At 43.5% G+C, this 19,395-nt stretch overlaps 1 protein-coding gene across 2 annotated transcripts in view; it reads right to left on the bottom strand.

The window, feature by feature from the left end:
* LOC126198954 (myogenesis-regulating glycosidase) overlaps nt 1–19,395 on the bottom strand; it is a 750,462-nt gene that overhangs the window by 53,612 nt on the left and 677,455 nt on the right. For both annotated transcript variants that reach the window (XM_049935600.1, XM_049935601.1), the window contains 2 exons: nt 16,504–16,665; nt 11,018–11,445 (listed from right to left, as the gene is read on the bottom strand). In XM_049935600.1, the coding sequence (XP_049791557.1) occupies nt 11,018–11,445; nt 16,504–16,665 (590 nt within the window). The remainder of the gene's footprint in view (nt 1–11,017; nt 11,446–16,503; nt 16,666–19,395) is intronic.

Here is a 19,395-nt window from a genome sequence, read left to right as displayed (position 1 = left end):
GAAGGAGTAAATGATCAGTCGAGGGTAGAGATTAATTGATATTTATTCAGTACCGATGGTATTTCAACAACTAGTCGTGTTTCTCTTGCAATGTACATCATCAAAACCGGTCTCTAGTTAACATGGTTCAGTTTCGCCACGTAATTATGGAATGGGACAGAGGAGCGCAGACCTGGCTTCAATGTAATTTTATACAACCGCACAATTATACCTAAACCATCGGTTATTACATTCAGTTGCTATAGATTACTCAGAACAAGTTCCGCAAAGACAATACAAGCAAAACTAGGTCAGGGTGAAAGAGTATTTCGCAAATCTTTATCAAATCAGTGGGCATTAAATCCGATACTTTTCCTAGTGGCACGAGTATTTTACTTAACGCACAACATCGCCAACATATCAAATCGTTATGGGGGTGCACAAGAGACATCACTTCAGTGCTGTTCAACCCACATGGCCAAGTTTCAGTAGCTAACAGAAACCCAGAAAAATATGGACACACACGATTATTCCTTCCCTATTTTACTCTCGCTCACTATTGTATGATTATTCACCGTGTACAATATATTTTCAGACCGAAACTACAATTTATCAATGCGGCGGTTGCTACAACCGACCACGTGGCGCGAAAGCAAGTTCACAACGAAAACATATGGAAAATAAATAAAAATCCCCAAAATATTACTGTAAATGGAAGAGCAGATTAAAATACATTGAATGAGTGAATTTCCGTTAAGCACAGAGCAATAACGTGACCGTGAGCTTAAGGCACATGGTGCGTTGCCTGAACAAGGCACTAACGCAAGGTCTACTGAAATTCGAGTAAATTAAGAAAATCAATTCCCTTATGGGGTTCACTGGTAATTTCGCACCTGATTTCGACTTCATTACAGAGCAGATTTCAGACAATCTAATACCTATGTTAACATTACCAAAACGAGAGCTGCGTCTCCATGTCTGTCCAGCACCACGACCCAGGAACAAGTGCTCTTCCAACCAAATTCGCCTAACCGTTCCGCTTACAAAACGTGGTGGGGGTGGCGCGCCAACCTGACAGAGCCAATCCGCGCGCCTACGTGTCATCTTTGCCCTGACCTGCAAACTTGGTCTCTGCTAAACTTGTTCACGCTTGGGGGTTGGTACTACCCTACCCCAGAACGACCATTCATGCAGTGTTACAATCTGTGCCTAAACCTTTCTGCTAGTTCACACACCCCTCATTTATACCGTCCAGGCCGCACAAAGGAAAGGAAAATGGGAAACGTGGTAAACAACAGAAAAAAATTCAATAAACAACACTGTTTAGTCCAATCTCTCCTTTTGGGCACCAGCTGAGGTATTACCTGCAAGAGAAGAAACTCTTACTAATAATTTCTGCGTGCTAGCAATTTAATAAAACATTGGAACGGTACAGCAAGTTCCATTTCACACTGAACAGTAATACATCCCTGTGCGAGCTTACTTTTAAGGGTTTCCACTACAGAAAAAAACATTACGGTTGCAGGAAAAGAATAGTGTGGGTATAAACTGGCTATTGGCCGTGTCTTTACTTTTTAGAGGAGGTCGTAACACAGCATATACAGAGGACATGCGCGCACAACCTGTCTCCATCTTTGGGGTTTTGTGAAAGATCGAATCATTGGCATGAGCGACGTGGGAACAATGTGCCGACAAATCGCGCAGACAGTAGGAAGAATGGTGAAGAGAAGCACTAATGGACAACATGAGGCGTAGCGCCATATACCGATCCTGCTTCGGAGGCGAGTGGGAGATGTGTCTCAGAGCTGGATAGTGACAGATGGTGACGCGAGACTGGACGCGCACGTAGTTTATGTATCAGCCGATAGAGGACAGTATTGGATAGCGGACTGTGATTTAGTTTCGATTGTGCCCACTAGAGTGCACTAAAGTAATAGAATGTTTTTCATAAACTGTTCTAGCATTTTCATAAAGTGGTGTTATGTCTTTTTGTGTATGTAAAATGTTATAAATGAGTTTTAGCAGTTTGAATGATGCGAGAGTGCGGTTTAAGGTTAAAATGAAGATAATTGTTTGAGTTATGTAGTGGGATTTAGTGCGGGAACATTTCGAAGTATGGATGTGGTCAAAGGGGATTTTTGTAGAATAGATTTGTAAAGTAAGTTTATGGTAAAGGGAAACAATAGTAAATAACTTTATGCATAAACAAAACTTCAGCATATTAGATAATCGGTAAAAAGTGCAGTCGATAGGTTTACTATTTTGCGATTGGTTATTGATGAAAAGCGCGGGCTGACGCGGGAGAATGTTGTTTTGGTATTGGCTGTTGAGTAAACTGACCAATGTTAGAGCAATATTCTTCGCGCGCCTTTCTCTGCTGGTAGAGAAGACTTAGAGTATTCTAGAGAGGAGTCGGAGCCTAGCCATGAAACAGTTCGGACGTGTGTAGTAGTAGTTCCGATGGAAATGATAAGTTTCCGGATCTGACAGTGTTTCATACAACAAAAGTGTTGTAAAGTGACGGCATAGTTATTCCGATGGGTGTGTAGAAATTTCGGAATTTTGAAGTGAATTTTGTGACGAAAAAAGACATAGATTCCACGTGGCGTATTGAGCAAATGGTTCAAATGGCTCTGAGCACTATGGGACTCAACTGCTGAGGTCATTAGTCCCCTAGAACTTAGAACTAGTTAAACCTAACTAACCTAAGGACATCACAAACATCCATGCCCGAGGCAGGATTCGAACCTGCGACCGTAGCGGTCTTGCGGTTCCAGACTGCAGCGCCTTTAACCGCACGGCCACTTCGGCCGGCTGCGTATTGAGCAGGTCGGTGGCTAAAAACTGTGACTGCATTAGGTACCGACAGACTTAATATTTGGCGAGCATTCTCAATCAAAAACCATGTGTATTTTTGTAGCTATTACGTTTTCGGGAAATGCAACACCATAAACTTGATAACGTGAGTGAAAGGGATAGTGAGTGACTGCGTTAAGACTAGCACGGGCTTGGCAGTGATACTTGTTCACCTAAGTGTCAGAATATATTAATTGAGGACAAAATTTCCAACCTTTCATTTCGTGCGAAAACTTTCTCCCGAAACGTAGATTAGTGACTTTAATTGCAGCCTGGTTCACATCGAAGTACAGTAGGTTTCGCTCGGCTTCCCTACTGATGATATGCTGAGACAATATTCACAGGTAGGTGCGGGTTCGCCGTAAAGGGACGGTGGACCGCGCCGCCGCAGTCTGGCAAGAAGAGTAGCCTCAGGTCCTTCCAGAACGACTACACCACGTGAAAGTTGAGGTATTACTCGACTGGCTCTGAGAAACAGGCCGATGACAACAGTTGCAATCTGGGCAGAGGTTACAGACAGAGTGGCAGCATGGACTGTGGGAAAAAGATTTCTAGAAACTTGAGGTAAGACTTCGAACCGCCATCCGTTTTTTATTGCTAATACCATACCACAGATTGAAAGATCACAGATAGCAGCAGTTCTTGAGACACATACATCTCCAACTTCAGGAATCACAATGTGGAGAGCTATAGCATGTACCAACAGTCGTTTAGCAATTGCTGAAGGTAAGCTAAATTCAAATGGTTCAAATGCCTCTAAGCACTGTGGGACTTAACATCTGAGGTCATCAGTCCCCTAGACTTGGAACTACTTAAACCTAACAAACCTAAGGACATCACACACATCCATGCGCGAGGCAGGATTCGAACCTTCGACCGTAGCAGCCGCGTGGTACCGGACTGAGGCGCCTAGAAGTGGCCGGCCGAAGCTAAATGCTCGTCAGTGTTTGGAAAGAATGATATAAACCCTGCTGGCATCCTCTTCATAACCAAGGTACCAAATGGTATATTCTAGCAGGATAATGCAAGACTCAACAATGCCCCCGCATCCTGAGAAATGTACATAACCTTGTTTGGCGTGGTAGTTGGCGATAGATGCAGGGGACATTTATTTACGGGAATCGTTAGGGAATTCAATATTTCGACATTCACAGTGCGAAGAATGTTTTGAGACTACCAAATTTCAGGCATTACCTTTCACCACGGAAAACGCAGTGACCGACGGCCTTCACTTAGCGACCGAGAGCAGCAACGTTTGCGTACAGGCGTTAGTGCTAATAGAAAAGCAACACTGCGCGAAATGACCGCAGAAATCAATGTGGGACGCACGAAGAACGTGTCCGTTAGGGCAGTGCTGCGAAATTTGGCGTTAATGGAGTATGGCAGCAGACGACCAAAGCGACTTGCCTTAGCTAACAGCACGGCATCGCCTGCAGCGCCCCTCCAGGGCTCGTCACCATATCGGTTGGGTCCTGACCGTGGAACGTCGCAAGGAGAAGCTCTATGGTGCGACGCACGGCGCTGCAGACTGAGCGACTACTTGCTGTGACCGGAACTCGTCAAAAGGGTGTCTTCCGCGCCGCACGACACCTTAAGAGCGGCCCAACCAACCCAGAATCGTCTCAACGGCTTAACTAACAACAATAATGCTGCTTAAGCTTAGCTGAACATCAGTTACGAACGATTACTCAATTATACTAACCGATAAGGGCAGAGGCGTTTCTCAAAATCTCTGAAATATTTCCCAATTTATCCGCACCCATGCAATTGTCATATTTTTTTATGTACGATTTAGCGCATTGAAAAAACATTTTAATTTCTTTCCCAGCCCTCATGATACACAGGGCAGCGCCGCTTAACAACAGCAGGATCCTTTTTTTACTGAAATTTATTGGCATGAAGTATATTAACTTCTACCGACATCTACCGAACCAAACTAACTACTATGAAGTTTGCAGACTTAAACAAAATTTGACAAATTACTCATACTTTGAACTTTTGGCTACCAGACAAGTGAGAATAGCACACACGCTCTGTGGATTTCACAAAATCTTAATTACGTATACAGACAGTTCATCTATAGGTTTTGATGACTCAGTCTGCAAGTATCGAAATATATAATATAAATGACAGTATGACTGCAGTGACTTAGAAGCTTAAATTTTGTACACGAGCAAGGGACCGCAGACCTTAGTATCTGAGAAACATTTCAATTCGATACCTCTACCCTTTCCTGAGAAAAAGGGGTCTTAACAGTCAGACGGAGAGACAGACAAACAGACAGACGGTCAGTGTGAAGTGAACCACTAAGGGTTCCATTGTTACCGAATGAGTTACGGAATCCTAAAAACCATAACAAAAGATGTTATCATGCAAGGTAGAGCAGTATATGCACAGAGACCAGAAACATGATATAATATGCAATGTTGTTGTTGTTATTGTGGCCTTCAGTCCGAAGACTGGTTTGACGCAGCTATCCATGCTATTCTACCAAGTACAAGCCTTTTCATTTCCAAGTAACTTCTATAACCTCTGTCCTTTTGAATCTGCTTACTATATTCATCACTTGGTCTGCCTCTACGATTCTGACGCTCCCCCCTCCCCTCCCCCCCTCCCCCCCCCCCCCCGCACACACACACTTCCCTGTAACACTAAATTTGTCATTCCTTGATCTCTCAAAATGTGTCTTATCTGTCTTATCAATTTCTTTTCTCCCCATTTCTGTTCAGTATCTCCTCATTAGTTATTCGATATACCCATCTAATCTTCAGCACTCTTTTGCAGCGCCACAATTCAAAAGCTTCTATTCTCTTCTTATCCAAACTGTTTATCGTCCATGTTTCCCTTTCATATATGACTACCCTCCAGCCGTGCGGGGTAGCCGCGTGGTCTAAGGCGTCTTGTCATGACCCGTGCGGCTGCCCCCCGTCGGAGGTTCGAGTCCTCCCTTGATCATGGGTGTGTGTTGTTCATAGCGTAAGTTTGTTTAAGTTAGGTTAAACAGTGTGTATGCTTAGGGACCGATGACCTCAGCAGTTTGGTCCCATAAGACCTTACCACATATTTCCAAAAAATTGGCTACCCTCCAGACAAATACCTTCAGGAAAGACTTTCTAACACTTAAATCTATATTCGACGTTGACAAATTTCTCCTCTTCAGAAACGTATATCTTGCCATTGCCAGCCTCAATTTTATATCCTCTCTACTTTGGCCATCACCTATTATCTTTCTGCTCGAATACGTAGCAGAACTCATCTACTATTTTAAGTGTCTGGTTTCCTAATGTAGTTCCCTTAGCACCACCTGATTTAATTCGACTACACCCCATTATCCTTGTTTTGCTTCTGTTGATTTTCATCTTATATCCTCTTTTCAAGAAACTGGTCATTCCGTTCTGATGCTTTTCCAAGTCATTTCCTGTACCTGATAGAATTACAACGTCACCCGCTAACCTCAAGCTTTTTATTTCTTCTCCTTGAACACTAATTCCTTGACCTAATCTCTGCTTAGTCTGGTTACTACTTGCTCATTGTATAGATGGAATAACCCTGTCCCACTACCTTTCGTACCCATCGAGTCTTGTAACTGCCATCTGGTTTCCGTGCAAGCTATAAACAGCCTTTCGCTCTCTGTGTTTTACCCCTGCTATCTTCAGAATTTCAAAAAGTATATTGCCGTCAACATTGCCAAAAACTTTCCCTAAGTCTACAAATGCTTTAAACGTAGGTTTGCCTTTCGTTAACCTATGTTCTAAGAGAAGTCGTAGTACCAGTATTGCCTCGCGTCTTCCTACATTTCTCCGAAATCCAACCTTATCTTCCCCGAAGTCGGCTTCTACCAGTTTTTCCATTATTTTGTGGAGAATCCGTATTAGTATTTTGCAATCATGACTTATTAATCTGATATTTCAGTAATATTCATGCAAAATAAATGCCTAAATTCACGCAGTTATATCGATGAAATCTTCGAAATATGCATTTCCCCCAAATGGCCAAAACATGGAAACATGAATGCGACATGCTTTAACTTGTAAATCCGGTCTCTGCTTATGACCCAAAGTTTGGGAAACGTTGAAATGGGTCTGGAACAGGGTAAATAGAAAGGATTAACCCTTTGAGCCCCAGTGGTTTCTGCCTGAAACTACCATTTTGTTAATTTTTTTGCGGTACTAGTGCCTTTCGCGTGAAACAACGATGCTATTGCGAGACACAAACCCGAAGCTGTACACTGAACTGTTCTACGAATGCACTGGAATACAGGTGTCGTTTACAGCAATCAAAGCAACAGTCGGTGCGGAGTTTTTGCTACGTGAGTGTAGGAGATATGTGTCCGCAAATTTTTTTATATAATTTACTTGACACGGGGATTTTGCATTTTGATCATATTGAGGAGATCATTGAGAGTGAAAGTAATTATTTCTAAAGTTATTGCGACGCAAATTTGAGTTTGTATTACAGGCTTTATGAGTGGTTACGAGGCGAAACCACTGGGACTGTTTGTACTTTCATATCTAATTTTGTAATTGCGTGTAAATTTATTAATTTTTAGGCTCATTTTTTGTTGTTATTTGGGACTATAATTTGTTTTAGGCATTATATGTTCATGGAAGTTTCCAGAAGTCACCCATGATCTGAACGTCTTTCCTTTAGAAGAAGAAATTCAGAGTGATTTGGATTCACAGACATGTGAGGCAGAAACTGTCCTGAGGATGCTTCTGTATATGTTCTCCAACAGGCAAGTACAGCAGGAACTTCATCTCCTCGCCAGATCCTGAACTACTCATTGAAAATGCTGTTCATGACGACGGTGAAGACGACAGAGCAGATGAGCCTGTCATGATAAACTCACAAATATGATGGTTTACACGGTACAAATTAGCAGCTGAGCATGATTTCCTTGAAGTGGTCGGACAAATGTTGATGTAAACTGTCAATCTCCCATAGAAGTGTTTTTGAGCTTTTTTCCAACGGGAAATGATGGCAGACTGATAACTGTAGGTTCCAGTGGTTCCAAAATGAGACTACCTCCATAGAACAATCGGTTTTTTACTTTTGGACAATTGAAGACTGGAAATGGGAAACACTGAAAATGCCAAAACACTGAAAATACCACAAAGGTTTCCTTTTAGTTCACAAGACGGCCGATAAATATAGGAGAATGACTGTTCCAACGACAGCGGCACGGTGAACGCTGAATGTGCCATTCGCCTAAAGGCAGTGATTGTAGTAACCTGTGCCTGCTGTGAGCACTTTGAATGTTGTGTAAACTCATTCTATGGTGTGATAACTGTGTCATACGATGTTGGTAGCTTCAGTGTTGCTTGTTCCAGTACGTAGCTTTTAAAGTGTTGAAATCAAGTTTTTAGTGTCCACTCGTAGTTACATGCCTTCCGATAGAGACTTTGGTGATATAGAGAAAAGGAAAAAGAATGTTAAACGCAGTGGTGCCTGAGGAACTGGAAAATGTGGTGGTACCAGGTAGAGTAAGGAAAACCTTTTATGATTATTAATATGGGTGAAGGTGGTTTCTTGGATCTGGGTTCCTTAGCTAATACGTATCTTAACAGCAGCAGACTAAGGACAACCAAAGCTTCAAGTGATGCGTTACACTTCAGACAAGAAAGGCAAGCTTCTAATGGAAACTAGTTTTGATGAAAAAGACTGAACTGAGTTGTCTGTGTTCATAAAGGGAGAGAACTTCAATGATCAGCCGTCCTTATGAAATGTGACCCAACTTTCACAGTTAAGAAAATTAAGTGAAGAGAGAAAAAGGATCTATTTGCTATGGGACCAACTTGCTATGCTTCCGTTTCATGATGTGAAATTAGAGCGCTTATGAATCTTTGTGTGAATGAGTGGACATTCGGCTTTTCCTTGGCTACGTTGCGTGACACATTCAGCCTCAATACGTTAAGTTCTACAGGTAGTCTCTGCTCAATATAAATGTTCCTTTTTAAAACATGTTTGGGTGAAGTATTAACAGTAATGTCAAATATCGGAATTTATATTTCATTAAATACAAATTATTTGTAATATAACTTTCATAAGGTACTTCCCATTTTTAATAAACATTTTTGGAACAGTGATCAAAAATTTTTCTTTTTAAAAATTCAGTCTTGATCACACCATGTATGTTACTAGAACATAGGTGACTGGTTTCGGTCATATCACATGACTATCATCAGACCTGTAATTTAATTTAGAAAGTAATAGAAACCTTACTAGATTGACAATAAAATATGACAAAATGCTTATAAGGATAAAATACAATAAGAAGTGTTATACCCATGGCATCCTTCGAAGATGGTAGGTGGAGCACTCTTCTCAGCTGCTGTTATGTCAACTGGTGCCAGCAAGTGACGAGCATACGCTTAAGTACGAAGATGCTCCGCCTACCTCTTTTCCCTCCACCTCACGTCAACCAATCTGTATAAAATGGGTTCACATAATCGTCAAAACGTAAAAAAACGAAGTACAATAATAACATAAAAATAGTTATGTATAAAATATCTCTTTACAACCATGACGAAATTCTATGAACACGTATGTACTCTTTTGTTCAGAAAATCCTAAGACCCAGTTGCATCCATGGCAGAAATGTACCTTAGAACAGTACGTTAGTATTAATAACACAATTTTAAACTTCCAACTAGTAATGTTACGAAATATGACTCCATTTTTAATAAATCAATTATATGACATTTTAAAAAATCTCTGAAATCATACCACTCTGCAGCTGATCGTTCCATAATTACATATATCTCCAGTGCCAAATAAAGTTAATATAAGACAGACAGACTGAATGTGGCATAGATGTATACTTGCAGTCGTGTCACAACTCACATATCGATATGATGCCGCAAAGCCAAACTCCTCCACAACATTGTTGACTTTGAAACCATTGTGGTAGTACCACCTTAGCCCATAGAGGACACACTGAGTATGCATCGTCTGTACACTTATTTTAAAGCTTTTAATTGATATTTCATACAATATTTAAGTAATTCCATGGTTGTAAAGAGATATTTTATACATAACTATTTTTATATTATTATTGTAGTTTGTTTTTTTACGTTTTGACGATTATGTGAACCCATTTTATACTGATTGGTTGACGTGAGGTGGAGGGAGAAGAGGTAGCGTATGCTCGTCACTTGCTGGCACCCCCTCCCTGATGATGCCCTCATCCCCTCCATCTACCCCTCCTATCACCTTTGATCCTCCTCTCCCACTTCCTGTGTTTTTTCCTCAGGGCACCCTCCCTCCCTTCTCTCCTTCCTCCCCCTGGGCTTCCCCTACCCCCCATACCTTCTTTCCTCTCCCCATCTCCTCTGCCCCTGGCATCTAAACTCTCCCGACTCGCACACGCGTCGTAGACATTAGCGCGCCGGAGATCGTCGCCATCAGTTTTGTGTGTGTGCTGTCGTGTTTGTGCTTTAGTGTTGTTTGCCGCCCACGCTCCATCGTTCACGTGTATCGTCACCATCATCAGTGTTCGTGCACAGTGCTGACAGTGTTTCGTTTTCTTCGCGTGTGAACGGCTTCGTGTTTTTTTTTTTTTTTTTTTTAATTACGGTGTCTACCGTTATTTTAACCGCCATTATGTTCTGTTACTTATGTGTCTTCATTGTTTATCTCTATTTGTACTGCCTGAGGCTGAAGAGCGGCGTACAATTGCCGCTGCCAGCCCACCTTGTATAAGGTGCAAACTTACAATAAAGAAAAAAAAAGAAAAACAACTTGCTGGCACCAGTTGACATTACAGCAGCTGAGAAGAGTGCTCCACCTACCACCTTCGAAGGATGCCATGAGTATAACACGTCTTATTGTATTTTATCCTTATAACCATTTTGTCATATTTTATTGTGAATCTAGTAAGGTTTCTATTACTTTCTAAATTAAATTACAGGTCTGATGATGGTCATGTGATATGACCGAAACCGGTCACCTATGTTCTTGTAACATATGTGGTGTGATCGAGACTGAATTTTAAAAAGAAAAACTTCCCATTTTCATAAATATTTATTTTTGGCACATTCAGCGTTTCCCACTTCCAGTCTTCAGTTTTGTATTCATTGCTTACGATGATAATAAAGGTTAATTTTGTGAAAAATTTTAAAATTACATATTTTTTCTTGTTGTTGGAACTCAAATGGTTAATGTGAGACTGCGCGCGCCTTACCGGCGTGCGCCTGCCAGAGCGAGTTGAGCATGACGTGGCCCTGGCGCAGGAAGGGCAGCGCGATCACCTCCTCGGTGTAGTTGTAGACGGCGGCCTCGGTGAGCAGGTCTGCGGTGGGTGGCGCGATCTGCCACACGGGCTCCGAGATGAGCGCGTCGACCAGCTCGCGGTCCTGGTCGCGCATGCCGTCCCACATGTTCTTGTCGGCCAGGAACGAGTGCAGGTCGCGCATGTTGGCAGCCGTGCACACCGTGTAGTTGAGCTGCGCCGGCGGCGGCGCCTCCGACCCCGCGCCTGCGCGGTGGTACGCGAACTTGTCGTGCTGGCCCTCCAGGCAGAGGGCGCCGTCGCCGCTGGCGTTGAGCGACACGTACAGCGGCGTACCCGCGTCCACGGAGATGCTCACGCCGGCAGAGCTCAGGAAGTACCTGCCGGCACGCAGCTCTCTGCTCGACAACCGCTAATCGACTGTGTTGAGTGCAGCTTACTGGCAGATTAAAACTGTGTGTCGGACCGAGACTCGAACTCCTTAGAAGTACAGCTGCGAGGATGGATCGTGAGTCGTGCCTGGGTAGCTCGGTCGGTGAAGCACTTGCCCACAAAAGGCAAACATCTAGAATTCGAGTCTCGGTCCCACACACGTTTGTAAGCTGCCAGGAAGTTTCATATCATCGCACACTCCACTGCAGAGTGAAAAATTCATTATTTAACGTGTTTAGTGGGTAAGATAGGACCTTCGTGATTATCGGACCAGTATTGTCATCAGAGTCTGAGCTTCCTAGCAGATAGGTTTCCACACTTTGTTCTCCTAATGTCGTACTCTGTATGTCAGCTGTGAAGGTCACTTGTGCACCTGCTAATAGTAGGACTACCGATATTTTTTTAAAATATTGGGAATCCGATATATCGTAATTAAAAATATATAATATTCGACCGTCGATATGCGGGAAAGATTATCGATGTATTGCAGGAAGAAACATTGACATACCGACCAAAAAAATATCGGCTGCACACAGTAAATTATACTACTAGTTTTAGAACTGTATATTGAAGCACCGATTTACTATTAGATGCCCGCCCGGCTAGCCGCGCGATCTAACTTGCTGCTTCCCGACCGGGAAGGCGTGCCAGTCCCCGCCACGAATCCACCCAGCGAATTAATGTCGAGGTCCGGTGTGCCGGCCAGCCTGTGGATGGTTTTTAAGGCGGTTTTCCATCTGCCGTGACGAATGCGGGCTGGTTCCCACTATTCCGCCTCAGTTACACTGTCGGCGATTGCTGTGTAAGCACTGTCTCCACGTACACGTACACCATAATTCTCACGCGAACATCCGGGGGGGGGGGGGGGGTGACACTGGGGGCCGAACCGCACCATAACCCTGGGTTCGGTGTAGAGTGGCGTTGGGGTGAGTGGACTGCTGTGGCCTGTTGTGGGGTTGTGAACCACTGAGGACTACAACAGGAACGGAACGAAACCTCTCCGCCGTTTCTAGGTCCCCAGTTCAGTACACAATAATATTAGATATTCTGTACATCAACAAGCTAGCAGCCTGCTTATCCCCCTTGGAGCAAGAACTGATAGGAAAACGACGCTCGTTCATGCTTGGCGATAACCACTTTGCTAACAATGGTAACTGCAGGTAAGTGGCACAGTAAAAGGTGTCCGATGGATCCGTTGTTAGGTTTCGTCGCATATCGGATTTGTCTGGCACACTTCATGTCGACTTCCCTGCTTTTTCGTTTCTGCAAACGCCAACGACCTGGCAGTTGTAGTGTCAAATTTGCGTTGTCAAGTTAAACGTTGAAGTTTCTGTTGGTACGACCGAGCGCCGATTACGTCAGCATTTCCCCTCACGTCTCCGCCCATTGTAAAGACCAATCTTGCCATTTACATTTTTGTTCATCAGTTTCAACAACTGTTTTTTGGAGGATGCCGATGTGAAAAATGGTTCAAATGGCTCTGAGCACTATGGGACCTAACATCGGAGGTCATCAGTCCCCTAGAACTTAGAACTACTTAAACCTAACTAACCTAAGGACATCGCACACATCCATGCCCGAGGCAGGATTCGAACCTGCGACCGTAGCGGTCGCGCGGTTCCAGACTGAAGCGTCTAGAACCGCTCGGCCACACTGGCCGGCGCCAATGTGAAGAAATACCGCACTAGTAGCGTTGAAAATTGTTTTGTAACGCAACTGCTGTACTATTTCTTCACATCAGATATCTTGCTATTCCATTCACACCCCATCCCTCCGGCCTCCTGTCTCCCCCCCTCCCCCTCCCTCCGTAGGCGTACGGTCTGAGGCGTCTTGTCATGGTCCGCCCTCTCTCGGGTATGGGCTTGTGTGTCGTCCTTAGCGTAAGTTAGTTTAAATAGTGTGTAAGCTTAGGGACCGATGACCTCAGCAGTTTGGTCCCATAAGACCTTACCACAAATTTCCAAATGTCTCCCCCCCTCCTCCCCCTCCCCATTGCAATCGGACTTCTTCTTTGTGCTACTTGTGCCATCTATACTTGTATCATACAGTCAAAGAAAAAGACTGTATGTGATGAGAGCTCAAAACGTAGTAAGACTCCTATACACAACGAAAGTAAAATTATGTTCTACCACAGTTTCAAAAGAACAATGTCAAATATTTACCGAAAATTGCGAAAAAAATATAATATAAAAATAAAAATATCATTTCTCGATATTGTCATTTCGATATCGATATTGCTTGGAGACGTACTGATATATCGGTATATAGTGTGCGGCAGTCAAACCTGCATTTATTATTACTGCACGGAAGCGTTGGAAGTAGTGGGGGGGGGGGGGGGGCGAGTAACCAAGGTCACCACTGCGTTCCCCAACACAAAGCATTTCAGTACCCACGGAGCAGTGGACTAAGCAATAACGGTCGTTTGCAGTGAAAGCGTTCTACCAAAGCGGCAGCTATGTAGCCCCTCAGCGTCGTTTCCGGGAGCATTTTCAAACTAATCGTTATAGGCCGGTCCCTTCAGTTGACTCAATAAAAAAATTGTGTCGAAAACTTTGAAAACGTCGGTGAAAAAACAAGGAAAAGAGGTGGCGGAGCGAAGACGGAGCGTACTTCCGAGAATGTGAAACGTGTAAGAAGCTCCCAGAGACCAGCGTGTAGACAAAGTGCCGCGCTCGGAATTTCTGACAGGACTGTCTGAAGGATTTTGAGGTTACACTTACAACACCAGTCATACAAAATCCACGTGGTTAACGCTTTGTACAATAACGACTTCGTGGTCTGATAGCATTTCTGTGAAAGACTTTTGCAAATGATTGAAGAAAACGTGAAGCTTGTTCACAACCTCTGGGTAAGTGACGAGGCACATTTTCACCTCTATGGATATGAGAACAAGCTGAACTTTAGATATTGGAGTGATCAGAACCCTCACCAACTCCATGAAACACACCTGCGCTCAGCCGAGGTAACAGTTTCGTGTGCAATGTCCTCATCAGGAATGATAGGCCCTTATTTTTTTGAGAACGAAAGATCGCAGTCTGTTACCATGAATGCTGAGCGCTATTCAAGAATGTTAAGGACATTCTTCATACCTCAGCTTCGTCAGTATGCAGTGAATGATGAAATAGTTCAACAAGATGGAGCAACAAGTCACACAGCCCGTGTGAGCATTAATGTTCTCAATGAAGTTTTTACTAACCGGGTGATTTCCAAGAATGGAGCGATTGCTTGGCCCTCCGTTCACCCGACTTTACAGCTTGTGATTTTTCCTCATGGGGCTACCTTAAGAGCAAAGTGTGTGAAGAAAGACCTCATAACCTTGATGATCTCAAAGCAAGAATCCGGATGGAAATCGAGAGAATTCCTCAGGGTATGCTCTGTTGTGTGATGGACAGCTTCGTAAATCGCCTGCGAGAATGCTGTGATCGAGGAGGACGCCATCTTGCTGATGTCATTTTGAAACAATGAAAAAAATTTGTTGATGTTTCTTAAATGCTTTTTAACGTAGAGTAATACTGTATGAATAAAATTTTGATATCTGCATCCAAGTTTATTTTCCACTCATTTAAAAGATGCAGGTTTGACTGCCGCACCCTATACCGATAATTTATCAACAGCCCTGCTATCAAGTCCTCTAACAAGGGAACCTCCCCATTGCACCCCCCTCAGATTTAGTTATAAGTTGGCACAGTGGATAGGCCTTGAAAAACTGAACACAGATCAATCGAGAAAACAGGAAGAAGTTGTGTGGAACTATGAAAAAAAAACAAGCAAAATGTACAAACTGAGTAGTGCATGAGCAAGATAGGCAACATCAAGGATAATGTGAGCTCAGGAACGCCGTGGTCCCGTGGTTAGCGTGAGCAGCTGTGGAACGAGAGGTCCTTGGTTCAAGTTCTCCCTCAATCGAGAAGTTTACTCTCTTTATTTTCGCAAAGTTATGATCTGTCCGTTCGTTCATTGACGTCTCTGTTCACTGTAATAAGTTTAGTGTCTGTGTTTTGCGACCGCACCGAAAAACCGTGCAATTAGTAGGTGAAAGGACGTGCCTCTCCAATGGGGAAACGAAAAGATTTGATCGCAAGGTCATAGGTCAACCGATTCCTCCACGGGAAAACGCGTCTGATATATTCCATACGACACTGGTGACGGCATGTGCGTCACATGACAGGAATATGTTGTCGGCCCACCTAACTTGTACACTTGGCGAATGGGTAAAAAGATTCTTCTACCTTGCCCGATTTAGGTTTTCTTGTGGATGTGATAGTCACTCCCAAAAAAGTGATGAAAACATAAGAGTTTGCCACATAAACTGCAACAAATGAATTCAACAGTTTCACAGTCGCACAGTTTTCCCTGTGCTCTGTCAAAACATATGTTTTTAGCGTTTACAAATTTTTCCTTGTGTAGACCGTCAAATTCTGCATATGTCCAAGCAAATCTGAACATGTCCTGGAATTTTGGAGAGCGAAGTTGATTATGTGTGAGTGCCTGAACTTTGATAATTGTCTGAAAATGAAAAATTAAACTTTTCAGTTGAAGGAAGACTTGAACCAAGGACCTCTTGTTCTGCAGCTGCTCACACTAACCACGGGACCACGGCGCTCTTGAGCTTACATCTTCCTTGATGTTGCATATCTTGCTCATGGACTACTCAGTTTGTATATTTTGCTTATTTTTTCCATAGTTCCACACAACTTCTTCCTGTTTTCTCGATTGATCTGTGTTGAGTTTTTCAAGGCCTATCCCTGTGCCAACTTATAACTAAATCTGAGGTGGGTGCGATGGGGAGGTTCCCTTGTAAGAAGTGACCATAGTGCTCTCTCAGGAGGGTGTCTAATATTTCGTCTGGTGAGCTTATGTTGCGTTAATTTCATTATATTTCGCCGAGTGATTCCTCATTTGTTATATTTTCGTTATTTAGGAAAACAGTGTATAATAATAGCAGTTTTAGACCTAGGGGCACATGACATAAACCTAGTTAATTTCTACCAGTAGAGGGCACGTACCTGCTGAGCACATTCCCCCACGGATGAGGCCCGCCTCCAGTGACGAAGGGCGAACAGTTGAGGGACAGCCCTTGGGGCAGCGGCCACAGCTTTCCCGCCACGTGCCCTGCGCCGTACCAGTTGGCGTCCCCCAACTGGTAGCAGTCACGCGGGACGGGCTGCCTGGAACACAACGCAGCACCACGTCATCTGGCAGGCCTACGAACAAGGGAAACTCCACGTCGCATCCCCGTCAGATTTAGTGGCAAAAGGGCCCAACGGATATCCGGTCATACCTGATCACGTAGCAAGCATGAAAACAAGAAAAAGGTGTGCTGAGCGTTGAAAAAAACAGCAAAATATAAACATCTACATCTACATCTACATGATAACGCTGCAATTCACATTTAAGTGCTTGGCAGAGGGTTCATCGAACCACAATCATAATATCTCTCTACCATTCCACTCCCGAACAGCGCGCGGGAAAAACGAACACCTAAACCTTTCTGTTTGAGCTCTGATTTCTCTTATTTTATTTTGATGATCATTCCTACCTATGTAGGTTGGTCTCAAGAAAATATTTTCGCATTCGGAAGAGAAAGTTGGTGACTGAAATCTCGTAAATAGATCTCGCCGCGATGAAAAACGTCTTTGCTTTAATGACTTCGATCCCAACTCGCGTATCATATCTGCCACACTCTCTCCCCTATTACGTGATAATACAAAACGAGCTGCCCTTTTTTTTTTACCATTTCGATGTCCTCCGTCAATCCCACCTGGTAAGGATCCCACACAGCGCAGCAATATTCTAACAGAGGACGAACGAGTGTAGTGTAAGCTGTCTCTTTAGTAAACTTGTTGCATCTTCTAAGTGTCCTGCCAATGAAACGCAACCTTTGGCTCGCCTTCCCCACAATATTATGTATGTGGTCTTTCCAACTGAAGTTGTTCGTAATTTTAACACCCAGGTACTTAGCTGAATTGACAGCCTTGACAATTGTACTATTTATCGAATAATCGAATTCCAACGGATTGGATCTCATGTGGATCGCCTCACACTTTTCGTTATTTAGCGTCAACTGCCACCTGCCACACCATACAGCAATCTTTTCTAAATCGCTTTGCAACTGATACTGGTCTTCGGATGACCTTACTAGACGGTAAATTACAGCATTATCTGCGAACAACCTAAGAGAACTGCTCAGATTGCCACCCAGGTCATTTATATAGATAAGGAACAGCAGAGGTCCCAGGACGCTTCCCTGGGGAACACCTGATATCACTTCAATTTTACTCGACGATTTGCCGTCTATTATTACGAACTGCGACCTTCCTGACAGGAAATCACGAATCCAGTCGCACAACTGAGACGATACCCATAGGCCCGCAGCTTGATTAGAAGTCGCTTGTGAGGAACGGTGTCAAAAGCTTTCCGGAAATCTAGAAATACGGAATCAACTTGAGATCCCCTGTCGATAGCGGCCATTACTTCGTGCGAATAAATGACAATGAACGGTCCAAGTGGTTGAGCGGTGACGCTGTCGGACTGCAAAGTGGACGAGCCCGTGTTCAAAGCTCGATCGTGCCAATTTCTTTTTTTCACGAAAGTGCTAACTGTCCGTCCAGTCTTTGACGCGTCTGTTCGTTGTATTCAAATTTATATCTGTGTCGTGGTGTAGCGTCCGTTTGCAACAGCGAGGGGTAAGGAAGAGACCTATAATGGAAGTTGATTCTGCACTACTCTATTGGCAGCAGAAAGGAAGTTGCTTCCGAATGGAAACTGCAAACGTTTGATGACAACGCGACAAGTCAACCGAATGCTCCACAGGAAAACACGTGTGGCGTGTCAAAAAAAAAAAAAAAATGGCTCTGAGCACTATGGGACTTAACATCTATGGTCATCAGTCCCCTAGAAATTAGAACTACTTAAACTTAACTAACCTAAGGACATCACACAACACCCAGCCATCACGAGGCAGAGAAAATCCCTGACCCCGCCGGGAATCGAACCCGGGAACCCGGGCGTGGGAAACGAGAACGCTACCGCACGACCACGAGATGCGGGCGTGGCGTGTCATACACGGCATTAGTGACAGTGCGTGTGTCATATTATAGGACCTAATTTGTACGCCTGGTAAGTGAGTGGGATATGCATCCTTGCCCGATTTGCATGTTCGTTGTGAATGTGATCACACCCAAGGAAATGATGAAAACATAATAGTTTGTCACGTACGCCGGCCGAAGTGGCCGAGCGGTTCTAGCCGATACAGTCTGGAACCGCGCGACCGCTAGATCGCAGGTTCGAATCCTGCCTCGGGCATGGATGTGTGTGATGTCCTTAGCTTAGTTAGGTTTAAGTAGTTCTAAGTTCTAGGGGACTGATGACCACAGCATTACCTTATAAATAAATAAAAAACTTTTTTATTTTAAATTCAGTGCATTAGTATTTGTAAAATGACTCTTAGTGTTCATTAAAAAATGACGATCATTCCACTTGGGACCTGTGGAATGGTACATTAGCTTATTTGTTTTAGTTGTAAATATTTGTCATGTATTGTTGTTTTTCTGACATGTTCCACATCCTGGAGGACCTCCTCACTACGGATCAATTGGAATGAAAGTAAATCTAATCTAATCTAATCTAAGCAGTTAAGTCCCATAGTGCTCAGAGCCATTTTGTTACATACGCTGCAACAAATGAACGCAACATTTTCACCATCTCTCAGTTCCTCTGTGCTCTGTCAAAACATGTGTTGTTAACGTTTTTGGAGTTCCGTTACGTTTTGGAAGTTTTAACTCTCGAATTCATTTGTTGCAACATAGTTCATACCCGTTCATTTAATGTTTTCATTTCTGTGAGACGTCTATATGGTATCTCACGTGCTCTCGTTATTCATCATATTTACTTGCGTC

The sequence above is a fragment of the Schistocerca nitens genome, chromosome 8 (assembly GCF_023898315.1).
Source record: "Schistocerca nitens isolate TAMUIC-IGC-003100 chromosome 8, iqSchNite1.1, whole genome shotgun sequence".
Classification (NCBI taxonomy): Eukaryota; Metazoa; Arthropoda; class Insecta; order Orthoptera; family Acrididae; genus Schistocerca; species Schistocerca nitens.
The sequence above is the reverse complement of the archived record's forward strand: the minus strand, read 5'-3'. Positions and strand labels throughout refer to the sequence as shown.